The sequence below is a fragment of the Phycodurus eques genome, chromosome 21 (assembly GCF_024500275.1).
Source record: "Phycodurus eques isolate BA_2022a chromosome 21, UOR_Pequ_1.1, whole genome shotgun sequence".
NCBI lineage: Eukaryota > Metazoa > Chordata > Actinopteri > Syngnathiformes > Syngnathidae > Phycodurus > Phycodurus eques.
In genome coordinates, this window is record NC_084545.1 from 6,295,271 (window position 1) to 6,310,896 (window position 15,626).

Below are 15,626 nucleotides of genomic sequence, written 5' to 3' on the forward strand. Positions count from 1 at the left end.
GAACACTTTTGATGGGTACGAAGCAACTCTTTTCCTCCAGGTACGACCTGAACCATATAAGGACTGTTCCATTTAGTCCTACCGCGTTTCCAACATGTTCAACACTGTGTTATGATCTGCTGTATCAAACGAAGAAGACAAAGAAGGCACATGTGTATTAAAATGCGATATTCTTTATATTGAATATATTATATTTTTTTATATTTCTTCTTTTTTAAATTTATTTTAGATTTATGTTATGTTAGATGCTCCTGAAATACAGCTTGGTGTACCAAATAAAGTGTTCCGTGAGTGTCGTTTGTGTGCGTTGGTAGACTTTAAATTGGTGTGTTACACGTGCACGAGTGAGATTTTCTCGCTTCTATGGGCATGGGGAGGTGTAAAGTCACTAGTACTTTATTACAGCACTTTGATAAGTGGACACAAGAAATTGCAGTAGTTGAAAATGAGCAGCAGGGGGCAGTGTGCACACGGATTTCGCTGTGAGCCGTTGCATGAACTCAGATGAGCCAAAACATGGCACGTGAAGTATATTTTTCTCCCGCTCTTTGCTCGAAAGCTACATGGAAAACTGAAGGGGCCAACTGAACAGGTCCTAACAGGATGGGAGATGGAAGATAACAATAATAGTGTCATCCAACTATGGAAAAGAAAAGCGGAAAGATTGAAGGATGGAGGAAGTCCACGACGTCACCTCAATCATGTGTGCCTTTCAGTTCTGAATAATTTGCTACACGCGAAGCGAAAATTAGGCCGAATTTGAACCTTTTTCACCCCTTAAGATTAAAAGCCCGATTGTCGCTCTTGAGGGTTTGGTGTGGGATGTGTTAAGAGGGATTTGGCCTGCCCGATCTGCTCGCATATAGGGAGCATGGGGACGACAATCGGAAATGTTATACCTGTTCGATATCCTGCATGTACCTGTCAATCAAACAACTTGCCGGATCACCAGTCAATCAGAGGGAACATATCAACAAAATGAATCACATCTTTCCACAAATTGGAATCCGGATTAAACCTAACAAGCATTTCAATTTTAATGTTTTTTTGGAGAGAAAAAATAATGTGTTTAGAGGGAATTGCCCCCCCCCCAAAAAAAAAAAAAAATCAGGAAGGTAGCATTCCTTAGTGCTATCATAAACAAAAACTAAGTATCAAAAAAGAAAAAGGTTTCACTGCTCGGTATCAGCAGATATTGTGTAAGAACTACATTTGACATTGTGTCTATAATGGTGTGTATGCTTAATGTATTAGAAACCTTTATTTATAAATGATGAACACAATGCACCCAAGATTCCCCATGTTTTTTCATGCATACATTGGACGTTTGCTTTTCTGGAATAGAAAGAAGATATACGAGGCACAACGTGGAGATGTCCATTTGGAGCAAATTCACAGTCATTTACTGTTTTAATACCCTTTACAGTTAAATTCATGGTCCGTAAGGGCTACCACTTTTGGAGGGTTACATGATCCTGTCATTTGATCCTGTAGAGCAGGTTGTGATCATGAAATCTGCGCTCGTATGTAAGCACGTAAGAACATGTGAAGCTCGATGGCTTCCTCTGGAGAGGTGGGTGGATGAAGACTGCTTTCTGCCATGGCGAGACAACAAATGTCAAACGCTGTATATCATCACAGGGGTACGGTCCTCTCTGAAGGCATTCTCCTCTGCAGATCTCTATCTTTTCTCGAGATACCTCTTTCAAGTACTCTCTGGCTCCAAAACGTTCGGGTAGGGTGTACATCATCACTGGGCGCCCACCTGGAGATGCAGCATTTCTGCATGGGCGAATTCCGTGAGTGTTCCAGAGGTGAACAACTTCCTGCAGTTCTCGCTAAAGAAACATCGTGATAAAATCAGCTCGCACATGTTATATACCAACTGCAGTACATATGTTGCACTTAACTAGCCAATGTGTAGTACAAATCAGCTCCAATTTAAACATCTGCGCAATACTAGTCTTAAGTGTATTAATTAAAACATCAAGATACCGACACAAACATTTTATTTCATTTTACAATTTTCATTTAAGCAATTCTAATATATTATGCGGACAATACTGTCTGATTCAGGTTTTGAATATAGCCTACAAAGAGTGAGCTCTTGACACTCATTTCTAAGTATTAGTACCACACCAAAACTAACCTACAGGGTGGTATTCTACTTCTTTTTGTGAAGTACAATATGGAAGTAGGTAGACAATTGGCAGGAGGGGGGTTGCAGTTCTTACCTCTATTATTTCAAGACTTGTGAACTGAATGATACTTTTGTCCAGGAAGTCACCAGAAAAGAAGTCTGAGTCTTTTAAATCTTGGAACAGGTTCATCCAAAATTGTGCATGTTGCCTCCTTCAAAAGCCCCACCAGTTCTCTATTCTTTGGTTGTGATTGCTCGATCCATACAGATAACATCTATACGAAAAGTTGTCCAGATGGTCGTGCCTCAAGAACATCTGCATTTGCTCAATAAAGCAGTTCTCGGTGCCAAGGTCCGAACGAATTCGGGCAGAAGTCCCATTCTTTGATGACACCTTATTAATAAAGTATCCAGCAATTATCTTCGGGTCACTGTTTGTCGAATAAGCATGTAGCCATATCACCATTCGTGAAAACCATCTATTGCACCATTGATACAGATCCCATATGGTTTGAGTTTGTCATAAGAGTCTACATGCCACAAAAAGTTTGGGCCGGGATTGTGCTACATCGGCGAAGCCGATTCCGGCGTCTCAGTTGCACACTGTGCAACGGGTCCAGTATTTTCATAAGTCTCCTGATCGTCTCTTGAGTCACCACGTAGCCAGCCTGAATGGATTTTAAATGCATCATCTTGTATCCATGGAGCATACCATATTTGTCCAACTGATTCTGGACAAGCATTGCGAGCAGATTTGAATGAGCTTTCCTCCTGAACAAACGCAAAGTCTGCAGGTGCCTGCGTAATTTCGACAAACTAATAATAATAAAAAATAGTCAGAAAAACAGGTGGAAAAAAATTGTCCGGAAAACAGAAAAAAAAGTCAGAAAAACAGGTGAAAAAACAATTAGTCCGAAAAACAGAAAAAAATAGTCAGAAAAACAGGTGGAATTTTTTTTTGTCAGAAAAACAGAAAAAAAAGTCAGAAAAACAAAGCCCTCAAAAAAATGACTCAGAAAAACAGGATTTTTTATTTTATTTTTATCCAAGTGAATGCAATATGCTTCCGTACCAAAAGCGACACGGATATAGACTAATTTTTTCCGACATGTGACGTCACCACATTTGGCAGCCTGGCTGCCCGCTCAGCCAATCGCGTGGCTAGTCGGCGACGTAGCGTGTTACTCCGCGGGTGTAACACGCCAGCCATTAGTTTCGGATTGATTGTCCTGTGTGTGTATTCGGCAAAAGGGGAGCAGAACGGCAGGAAGAAGCGAACCAAAACTCTTCCAAATATACGCTAGTTATGTAGATTTATGGCTTCTTCACAGCGGATGTGGATTGAGTCGAGGTGAGCTCCGCCGAGCCTCCGCGCCACATTGGTGAGAGGGGGGATTATTTTTTCGTCTGGGATGCGCATTTTCGGGAGTGGGTTTGTGAGGTGGACGCGTCCCGCGGTGAGTGGGCGGGGGTCTGGTGTTGGGTAGAGTGCTCCGGCAACAACATGGGCGCCTGGCGCCTGGGACAATAACGACTCGCCTCCTTGTTGCTTCCCCTCTCATCCGGCGTTGACATGAAGATCGTTGCGCAATGCAGCGCTAAACCGGATTTGGAATCGGCACGGATTACATAATATAATCATCCTTGTCTAGCCCAACCTGTTTATTTCTTTATTTCCCCCCCCCCCAACGTATTGTCAATGTAAGGAGAGTCATATTTCGGGGGGGGGGGGGGCGCGGGGGCTGTGTCGTGGGCACAGATGAGAGGCAAAACATATCACCCGCCGCTGAAGTTGATAGCACCCTGGGAGAAAGATGCTGGCTTCGGCAGGAAGCTCAAGACCTACAGGAACCATACCAAGATAATAGCGCAGCCCGGCATCGTGATGAAAGTGCTGCGCAGGAAGCGGATCGTGCTCTTCGGGGCCTACTTCCTGCTCCTGGTGCTCACCATGCTCAACTTGGCCAACTACAAGTGGACCAAGGAGCCGCAGCCGTGCAGCCACCCGATGAGGGGCGCCGCCTACCAGGGCCGCTCGGACCTGCGCTACCTCTACAGACCCTCGCTGGCCAAGAAGAGGCAGCTCATCTACGTGCTGACCACGTGGCGCTCGGGCTCGTCGTTCTTCGGCGAGCTGTTCAACCAGAACCCCGACGTGTTCTTCCTGTACGAGCCCATGTGGCACATCTGGCAGAAACTGTATCCGGGCGACGCCGTGTCCCTGCAAGGGGCGGCGCGCGACATGCTGAGCTCACTGTACCGCTGCGACTTGTCCGTCTTTCAGCTTTACAACAACCCCGGGGGCAAGAATTTCACCTCGCTGGGGTTGTTCGGAGCCACTCTGAACAAGGTGGTGTGCTCCTACCCTCTGTGCTCGGCCTACAGGAAAGACGTGGTGGGGATGGTGGACGACAAGGTCTGCAAAAAGTGCCCCCCGCAAAGCCTAAGACTGCTCAAGGACGAGTGCCTCAAGTACAACACGGTGGTCATCAAAGGGGTGCGCATTCTGGACGTCAACGTTCTGGCGCCCCTCATGGAGGACCCCTCCTTGGATCTGAAGGTGATCCACCTGGTCCGAGACCCGCGGGCGGTGGCCAACTCCCGCATCAAATCCCGGCACGGCCTCATCCGTGAGAACCTGCAGGTGGTGCGCAGCCGGGACCCCAAACTCCGCCGGATCCCGTTCGTGGATCCCGGCCACAAGGCCAACAAGAAGGACGGCTCGGACTACCACTCCATCGGCGCCATGGAGGTGATCTGCGACCGCACCTCCCGGACGTTGAGGACGGCGTTGAACCCGCCCGGCTGGCTCAAGGGCAAGTACATGGTCGTTCGCTACGAGGACCTGGTGGACAATCCGGTGAAGACGTTACGTAGCGTCTACCGCTTCGCCAACCTGACGACCAACCGCGACATCGAGTCCTTCGCCCTCAATATGACCAGCGGCTCCAACTCGTCGTCCAAGCCGTTCATCGTGTCGTCGCGCAACGCCACCCAGGCGGCCAGCGCGTGGCGGACGGTGCTCAGCATCCAGCAGATCAAGCAGGTGGAGGACTACTGCCACCACTCCATGGCCGTGCTGGGCTACGAGCGCGTGCGGACCGCCGGCGAGGCCAAGGACCTCAGCAAATCACTACTGACGCAGTCCAAACTGTGAAGATGCCACCAAAGACGCAGAGTAGGAGCAACTCGTTCAACGCCACATTTGGAATGTACCGCCTTTTGAACAGCATTTGCAAGGACCACTTTTGTTTTCTTCTTCTGGAACACTGGATGCGATTAATTGGCCTGCCACTGACCAAAAAAAAAACAAAACAAAACAAACAAACAAAAAAAACCTTAACTCAGGGGTTCTCAAACGTTTTGGCTCCAGGGGCCCCAGGAATTTTATCATTATTATATTTTTTTTAAACAAGGACCCCTCATAATCCAAACGCTAATTAAAATGTACCCCTAAATGTCTTTGGGATTAGAAAGTGGCCTCTTTTGGAGAAAAAAATCATAACAAATTCATATTTTTGGAGAGAAAAAAAAAAGACAGTCTTAGTCTTTACAAGAACAAACATTTTTGGGGGGGACTAAAAGTGGGGAGAATAAAGTAGTAATAGTACGATATTAAAGTAAAAAGTTAAAGGAGGGAATACATTTACAATACTTTATTCTCATAATATTATGACTTTTTTCTGGAATTTTCTGGCCTTTATTCTCTAGGACAGTGGTTCCCAACCCTTATTTCGCCAAGGCACATAATTTACATTAAAAAAAAATCTTCAAAAATGTCCCAAAAAAGTGGATTCATAGGTTTATTATGTACCTTGCGCCATCTACTGGAAAAACATTTAAGTGTTCTGCCTGTCACTATACATCAATGGTATAGATAGATTAACAAAGATTATATATTATTTGTGGTATATAAATAACTTTTGGGCCAATTAAGTGAAACTGGATAATTTTCTGTGGCAAACCTAATCTCTTAATGTACACTAGCAGGGAATCACTATTTTAGAAATGTTTTTTTTTTTAATTGGCTGCCAGTAGATTTGCATTTTTTTAATGTATTTTTTTTTTTTTTCTCTAAAAAAGGTACAACAATTTATTGCAAATGATTTGACGGACCCTTAAGCTACGGCTCGCAGACCCCAGTTTGAGAACCCCTGCTCTGCCGTTCGTGTATCTTGAAAAAGTGGATGTTATTTTTTGAATGTTGGGAAGAAGAAGAAAAATAATGTTTTTTAGTCTCCATATCATCTGTACAAGTGAAACTAGTGGATGAAGAAATGTTCAAGGTCAAAGACAATCAATGCCATGTTTGAGTAGGCCACATCGGATTAGTTTCTTTAATTTCTACTGTTTTAATTTTCATTTTTTCCCCGTGTGGGACGATGCACTGTGGACAATGTCTCGACCGCTGCGGAGCTGCTAAAAAAACCTCCTTGTCGTCGTTGATGTGAGCAGTCTTGTTTTTCCGATGTTTACAATGGCTCGCTTTACGCTCATCCAACTCTGTGCGCGCGTGTGTGTGTGTGGGGGGGGGGGGGAAATATCGAGTAAACAAGCAAAGAGTAACTATGCTTTTTGGCCCGAGTATTGATTTGGTACTGCACGCTTTAATTTACTTATACGCCTCTTTGAGCTAACTGACATTTAACACCAGGGGTTGCAGGAAGAAATCACACTTGTTAAGTTAAAGCAGGGTACACACATACATAATCCCAGTTACATCTTCAGCGCGGTATACAGACAATCGGACCAAATTTGACCTTTTCTCCTCAATTGCGATGAAAGTCAGCAAAGGCCAGATTCTCAGTTGGATGTCTAAAAGATTTGGTTAAGATGTTAAAAATATTTTCAAACAGATTTCTTGTTTATGATGCGACAAACACCACACATGAGCAAAAATATCAGCAATTGTTTTTTTTATTGCTCATATAGTGTGTCAGTGCTGACCAGACACATAACGATTTATGATCGTAAATACTGAAAATGTTTAACATGCACGATTGTCAGCCCGACCATTTTCCAGAGCAGAAAAAAACACTCCCAACCATAGAAATCGCTCAGGATAATCTTTCAGCGATGTAAGATAATTGAGCCTTTGCTGACTTTAATTGTAAGAGAGGAAAAATGCTCAAATTTGGCCCGATTATCGGTGTATGTGTACCCAGCTTAAAGAAATATCAGCACAATAGAGACTGATACATAATGGTACACAAATTTTACTCATAACACATTTAGCTACACAAGAATTTGCAGTCGTAAATATTGAACAGGTTTAATGTTTACGATTTTTGGCCACAAACCTTTTCTGAGCAGGTTGCAGAGGGGGGAAAAAAAAAATCACTTAACACACCTCACACCAAAGGATAATCGCTCAGGATAATTTTTCAGAGACATTGGTCAATGGATAATTGATGCCAATCAGGACCCCTATAGATGAACACCCATTTATATTCACCCCTTTAGACAACTTGAACCAACCAACCATGCATCTTTTTAGGATGTTCCAGGGAGCCAGAGTAGGGAAAAAAAACCAAAACATGCTAGCACGGGGGAGAACGTGCAAATTCCACACAGGAGCCGATGTTCGAACCCAGAACCTCAGAACTCTGAGCCAGACATCCTAACCGCTATCGACTGCCACGAGAATAATATCCATCCATCCATCCCTTTTCTGAGCCGCTTCTCCTCACTCGGGTCGCGGGCGTGCTGGAGCCGATCCCAGCTGTCATCGGGCAGGAGGCGGGGTACACCCTGAACTGGTTGCCAGCCAATCGCAGGGCACATAGCAAACAGACAACCAGTCACACACTCACATTCACACCTACGGGCAATTTAGAGTCTCCAATTCATGCGTGTTTTTGGGATGTGGGAGGAAACCGGAGTGCCTGGAGAAAACCCACGCAGGCACGGGGAGAACATGCAAACGCCACACAGGCGGTGCCGGGGATTGAACCCCGGTCCTCAGAACTGTGAGGCTGACACTCTAACCAGTCGTCCACCATGCCGCCGTGAGAAAAATAATCATTTATTTTTTATTACTGTCTTACTATATGTAATGTAGTTCATTTAAAAATGTATCAAGGATATCCAAGTCAAATGGCCATCACTGGTATTTATTATTATTTATATGATATGATTAGGCATGAGGTTCGGGTTTCGAATCTCTGCTTCGGAAAACATGCATTTTTAATTAATTGATGATTAACTTGTTCATAGGTGTGAATAGTTGTTTGTCTATATATGTCCTGCGATTGACCAGCTAGCTCATAAGCGCTGTTGAAAATACATACAGTAGATGCTATGATTATTTGCTATTTTTCCATTGAAAAGCTTAAAAAATGTCTACAATTTAAACAGGCTACTTCTAGATGCTAAGACTTTTCTTTGTAGTGTGGTAAAACAGAGAGAAGGGACAAAAAGAACACGATTTTTGAGTCGCAAAGTGACCCCAGAATAACGCATGCAATTGTAATCTTGTCATTGTGTCTCACTACAATGACAAGATTACACAGCAAAGTCTGTGGAAGCTTTTTTTTTAATTATTATTTTTTTTTATCCTCTTTCCCTTCTTCGTCTTCTTCTCGCCGGCAGTTTATTCCCCCTTGTACTGAAAGAGCCGCTTCACACTCCAGTGTCTCTAAATCGCTGCACTAACAAAAAAACGAAAATAAAATCATCCTGAGGGAAAATTCATTCTTAGCAGAGGATCGTTTTAACGCCTGATCTGATCTTTTATTAATTCAGTTAGACGCTGACAACCACAATCTAGATTGTGCTGATTACCTTTTGACTACAGTCCAGAATCACCTCACAAGTCAAGATATTGATGGTGTTGAGATTGTGTGCTAGCATCTGCGCGCAGGCCAGTGCTTGAACACTAAAACAACCATAAAGTATTTATTTTACAATGTTATGAAACATTCTGACCTCGTCTTTCGCATTGTGGCTAACTTGAAGTGACAGCAGTGGCTGACAGTTCAACTCGGAATGCGTGAGTTTTTATACAGACACAATGTAATAATAATACAAATAATAATAATAAAATCCCATCTTCCATATGGGACACATCAAATATGGTTGAGTTTAACAATAATAGCCGGGAAATTATTCAGATGCTCCACAAACAAACAAACAAAAAACAACAACAAAAAAAGGCGGCTCCTCCAATTCTATAATAAAAAAAACCGACTATAAAAAATACTACATGCCTTCATACAACTACCACACTGTAACATGGCATTCCTATTTTTTTTTTTTTTATAAGATCCTCAGAGGGCCATGAACATTTTCTGAAAACAATAAAAACAAATGTTTAATATTACTTTTTAGGAGCTTTTACCTTAATGTTTTGTTTATGCTTTTAAAAAAAAATTTTTTTTTTATTGTCCTGCTTTAAGGCTCCCAAAAAACACTGATAGTGACGCACTGTGGCAGCTGCTCAATGCCCAAGTAACGCCTGTCACACAATGGAGAGCTCACATTTGCCTCACAATCATCTCTTTGTTCAAAATACTGTTATTAGATTTTAACATTTGGAAGTGTGTGTGCCTCTCACATTGTGGGAGATAGCCGCTCCCCGCCTGTTTCCACTCGGATGCCCCCCGGCCCGGTGACCCTGCTCATTGTGGGAGGCAGGGTCTTTGCTTTCAAGGGCACCGGGGGCTGATAAGATGGCGTCAGAGGTAAGACCTCCCTGGTGGCAGCCAGGGCTTGCATCCTTCCTGCAGGTGTTTGACATCTACTGTATTAGTATCCTCTCAGACACACACGCACACACACACACACACACACACACACACACACACACACACACACTGCAGTAGTAAAACATAATAGTTAGAAAGGATTCTCATATTTTATGATGTCATCACACAATGCCATTCAATATTACCTGACACTTTTACTGGTTTTAACCGTACTGGCCCTTTAAGACAGGGATGCGGCCTGGGGAAAAACAAAACAAAAAATAGGAACAGCTTCCCGAATAAACATGCACACAACATTAATACAGCAGCCTCCACATGATATAAGACCACCTTTAAAACACAAACCTTGTGGAAAATGCTCACACTCATTATTTTGGTTAGCTTTACATTTGTACGTAAACAACAGTGACTATGAACTAAGATGTTAACTGTTACTACTGTCTAATCCACGGATTGGTCCCTTTTCTTCAGCGGCTCTAAAAAAAAAAAAAAAAAAAAAAAAAGGTGATTGACGGAAAGCATGATCTTATATAATAGCTGCTTTTTCCTTGTCAGAGAGACCTGAAAGTTAGAGAAAGTATGGATGCCTTTGCTTTTATAATGACGTGTCTGGAGGAAGTCCTGCATTTAAACACAGCAGAGCCGATCTCTCTTCGTGGTCCCACCTGGCAAAATGACCTCCGATGTCAACTGTAAAGTGCAAACGGGGCGAAATTTAGCAAGCATAAGATTTAAAAAAAAAAAAAAAAAAAAAAAGGGTGAATTAAAGATGAACGTGCATACATCCTGAATTCATTTCAAGCAAATTGCTCCTCAGTGGAGTTCCACTTTGGGGCTCTGCAGCTTGCAAAAATGTCAGTTTTCTTCCGTTTATTCGGGGTCGGGTCGCGGGGGCGGCAGGTTCAGCAGGGAAGCCCAAACTTCCCTTTCCCCAGCCACTTCATTCAGGTCTTCCGGAGGAGATCCAGAGGCGTTTCCAGGTCAGCCGGGCGACATTCTCTCCAGCGTGTCCTCAGTTGTCCCCGAGGCCTCCTTCGGGTGGGACGTGCCCGTGACACATCACCAGGGAGGCGCCCTAACCAGATGCCTGAGCCACCTCATCTGGCTCCTCTTGATACGAAGGATGACATTTCCTGCAAAATGTCATGCCACAAACTGTAATACAGCCCAAAGTAAAAAAAAAAAAAAAACAGGCCACAAGGGTTAAAAAGTAATTGCGCCCTTTAGCCCTGGAGTGTAAATCCAGCCTTTGTGTTTAGTGCAAAGAGTCCATAAAGTAAAAATGATGTGCGTCTGTCTTTCCAAGCACGGCGCCCGGTCACGAGGCCATTAAGCGCTCCAATTGGATTAGTTTAAATGTAATGGAGTCGGAGGGACTCGGGAGGGCTTTCCCATTTAACTGCACGTCTTTGCCGATGTTTAGTGTTGCGTCTATCGATAATAACAAACACTCACTGGTCACTTGTTTCAGGTTCGCCTGTTTCCAAGCCTTCCAGTTAAAATATAACCATGCTCTTTATTATGGAAAACTGATTTTTTTTAATGGCTTGTATGCAAAACCTAGCTGAGCAAGTGTGAATTCAAACACCCGAGGAAATCTTTTGTTCTCTGCCAATTTCTGAAAACGTTCTGCACTTTGACCCCACTGTGATGTAACAGTAGGATTCATTTGCATAATAACTGCCGCCCCACACACTCTGTTTTCTCCGCCCACGCAATCATCAGATGCAGATCCGCCTTCAAAGCCGGACTGTCTGAAACATGGGTGCGACGTCCCTGCTGATGTCAAACCAAAGCCCACAGGTAAGCAGAGCTGCATCGAGGTTTGTGTGAATGTGAGTAGTTGTTTATCTCCATGTGCCCTCTGATTGGCTGGCGACCACTTCAGGGTATACCCCGCCTTTTGCCAAAAGTCAGCTGGGATATACTTCAGCTCATTCCTAGTGAGGACAACGTGGAACATGGATGGATGCAAGCGCCGTAGTTACGATTACATTATCTGGAGCGGTAATAAAGATTTTACGATGGCGTCAGTTTGAGTCCTGGAAGGAAATAATTGGCTTCACAGTACTGCCTATGGTAAAACCACGCAGATTAAATGTACGAGTGGACAATCGAGGCCGACGACGGTCATGGGAAGAACACTCGTTACCCATCGGGGCGCAAAACCCCTCTGGGCGCTGGCAACATTCATTCACTGCCTGATGGGAGCACTGGAAACTCTGCATCCAAGAATCTGTTGACTTTTGCCCACAAAGCGGCATCTCTTGGTGTCTTTTGGTCTTGATTTTTGTTAGTTTTTTTGGTCTTTGTTTCTACCCAGGTTACCTAACCAGGTTAACCAAGGAGTCTTTTGCTATTGCATTATATTTTCACTTTTGTTTACAGAGTTCTATCAAGTGTTGTTGTCTTTTGTTCTTGCGTGTGTCCTCGTTTCCTCCCAGGTTACCCAACCATGTTCCTGTCGGTATTGCTGTTTTTTTGGTTATTGAATTTGCATGATGTTTTCTCCTTGTTTAGACCCAGTTTCCATTGTATGTTTGCCTTTCTACTTGCCTTTTTTGGTCTGTGCTTTCTTTTGTCCTTGTTTCCCTAGGTTACCCAACCAGGTTCCAAACAAGTGTTGTTGTCTTCGGTCATTCTATTCTGAAGCCTGAATGTTACTCGCACCCAGTACAGGACTTAATAAGGACATTAAATTGCAAATGATTTCGACCTCAGCCATTGTGTGTCACAGATTAAAAGAAAATCAACGTGGTTCTTGAACCGACATGGAGAAGAAATAATAATAACAACGCGTGAGTCGAGTTTTCTTTCAACCAAGAGAGGAACCTTGGCCCGCAGGCAACAGGGATGTCGGAATATGCGGCAAATCCCTTCTCTGTGGGGGGGGGGTTTGTGGAAAAGCTTCTCCGAGGACAGACTTCCAATGTTTATGTGATTGTCATCATGCCAAAGTGAAACATTTGTCATCTGTTTGTTTGTTATCTCTCAAAAGTACAAATGTGGAAAGATATGTTGCTTCCTCGGTGTTATCTTGGCAAAATGCAAGCGAAGGCAAAATGTTTTGTCTTGTTTGTTATCTTGCCAAAGCGCAAACAAAGGCATATGTTGGCTTTCCAAAGTGTAAGAAAAGTTAAGGCAAAATGTTGCTTTGTTTTTCACCCAATTGTTTCATCTTGCTTTTCAGTCTCTCACACGTCTCTCTCATCAGCACCCAAATATTTCAGAATCATCGTATAGATTATTTGTTTTTAGAGCTTTGTGTACGTCAGAGCCGAAGGAAACCTTAACGAGATCGCCGAACGTTAAAGTTCACTGGAAACGAAGAACACAATCGATTTGCGAGAAACCACATCAAGTCATATGTCAAATTCAAGCTCCCAATGAGGGTTAACTGAATATGTAACTATGCGGTCAATATGACCTAATATGTCGATGGATAGCCCAAAAAAAACCAAAAAAACTAAAATCTTTCTAGCTTCAGAGGCTCCATAAAAGGTTTCATTTCTCAGTGTGGATGAGTTCTTTAAAAAATAAAGCAGGACTTCTACTTGCAAGGATGCACAACTGTGCTTTGGAAACACCTGACTGACTGCGCCTCATTAATCAATGCGGCAAAAAATGCCAAAGATTGTTAATGAGATTGGGCCATACCTCCATTTGCTGTGCAGCGCAGCAATGCGGAGGCATAAGCAGAACAGCGGAATACAGAATGCCCCTCTTGGGAATTTTGGGGCTTTTTCTGTACAAAAGCAATCAGGGAAAAGTGGCTTGCATAGACAAAAGCAATATTTTACAACCCGCGAGCTTGTAGATGCTGACCGATAAGCTCTGTATTGACTGACACAAATCCAGACTGGCGAAAAATGGGAAGAAAATCAAATTAAACTGTGGAGCTCTACTACAGTGTATTACTGGGAACGCAATCAGACGTAAAGTCAGCATCCGCCTCGGTTTGACCTTTTGACGCAATTTCAACAAAATCAGCCTCGTCCTCCGCAGATCACACCAAGAAAATGTCAGCCCCCTCAACCTTTGATTAGCGACAAACAGCGCCGCAATTATACCTGGTTGTCAGCCATTATTACCCCGCTTAGGGGCAGGGAAAGGGAAGGGTGGTACTTTGTGACTCCCTGTCGGCAGTTTTTGATACATGGATAATGTCATATTAAGGTCGAAATGCAGTCTTTGACGTCCATGTATCCCAGCAGACCATTTTTTCATACACTACAAGCAAAATGTTAGGGATATTTGGATTTTGGGTGAAGTGGGGGAAAGCTAAAAAATGTACCCAAAAATCATAAGGACGGGATGGACGGAGCCTAAAGTAACAATAACAACAACATCATGACAAACTAATATTAGATGTGGACACCTCTGAATTTTGCTCTGACATCATATGAAAACATTATCCGACGACCATTGCCATTAAAAAAAATATATGTCTTTGCGCTTATGAAATCTAATGTATGTTAATTATAACCTCATAATCTCCCTGCTCACCATGCATACCACCACCTGCACCCTCCATTCCAGCCAGTGGGGGCGGGGGGGGGGGGGGGGGGCATACAGACTCGTGTGAATGATCAGATTGGTACCTCCGCACCAATTTGAGCCAGGAAAAACCATGGGATCAGGTTGTCATTTGTTGTGTTTATGTAGGATTTTATTACATGACGGTCCGATATGGATGATTTTAAGATCTGAGATTAAGGGATGCTCACCTATTGATTTTACAGGTAACAAACAGTTTATTTAAAAAGCAGCAAAAAGGTCCAGTTTTCTACAAGGACAGAGCGCTGGGAGGGATTCCGAGAACGAGATCCACAGCCTGTGCCGTTCGGGTCAGCAGTTAACGGCCTCTCGCTGTTTCTGCCCACATGCTCGCATTTCACTTTGAACGCCGCCGATGTAAAGTGTTTGCAGGGAACACGACGGGTTAGGGGATTGTGGCCGAGCCCAGCAGATTTTCGTCTTGGCTGCGTTCCCTGTGCCATCCAGCTCTCTACTGATGCGCCCGCTTGGTCTTTGTTTTCTTGCAAATATCACAGATCAAGCATCTTGGTCGGTGAACTCCTTTATTAATTAGATGTGGATGCTGGGCTGTGGCAAATCCCAACATGCAGTACATCCTGTTATCGAGTGTACACTGCTTACTTATGTTGTTAGTGTTTGGCAAAGGAAAGATGGGTGGTTTACGTCATACTGCATGCGGCTGAAGTAGCAGATGTTTACATTAGATTATAGCATGTGAGTTAACCAACATATGTTTACATTTTGTGTATGTAAATGGAAAGACAGATGCGTATAAAAAAAACAAAGCCAAAAAACTTTCAGTCATATCATGCATAATTCACCATATCACGGGATGAGTCTATGCTGTAATTTTCTTTTTTGTGTGGTAAAATAAACACTTCCTCGTCAAAAACAAAACTACAGAGCAAGTCATTAAAAGATGTGTTACAAGGAATACAATGTACATAGTGTACACTACGACTGTGCATTACTGTATGGTAAGGAGTTTACAAGGTTTAAAGTGTTTCGGAGTATAGAAAGTCTATACTCCGAAACATACATAAGAGTATAGTAGAGGTTAATCGGAGTGTGAGGAAGATTAGTAAGGGAGGGTCATACAGCTTTAAAATACGTATATTTACTGTATATATGTGATACTTACTGCCTGTTGTTGTGTGCATGTAAATTGACAAACGTAATATGTGATGCTTTTAATTAATTGACCTATATTTCCATCCTTTGTGTATATGAAGGGGTTTACA

General features: G+C 43.3%; 1 protein-coding gene across 1 annotated transcript; it reads left to right on the plus strand.

Moving 5' to 3' along the window:
- Nucleotides 1-3,322: 3,322 nt before the first annotated feature.
- Nucleotides 3,323-7,030, plus strand: chst2b (carbohydrate (N-acetylglucosamine-6-O) sulfotransferase 2b). Its single transcript, XM_061667009.1, has one exon. The coding sequence runs from the start codon at nt 3,900-3,902 to the stop codon at nt 5,295-5,297; it is 1,398 nt and encodes a 465-aa protein (XP_061522993.1). The 5' UTR covers nt 3,323-3,899; the 3' UTR covers nt 5,298-7,030.
- The last annotated feature ends 8,596 nt before the right edge of the window (nt 7,031-15,626 follow it).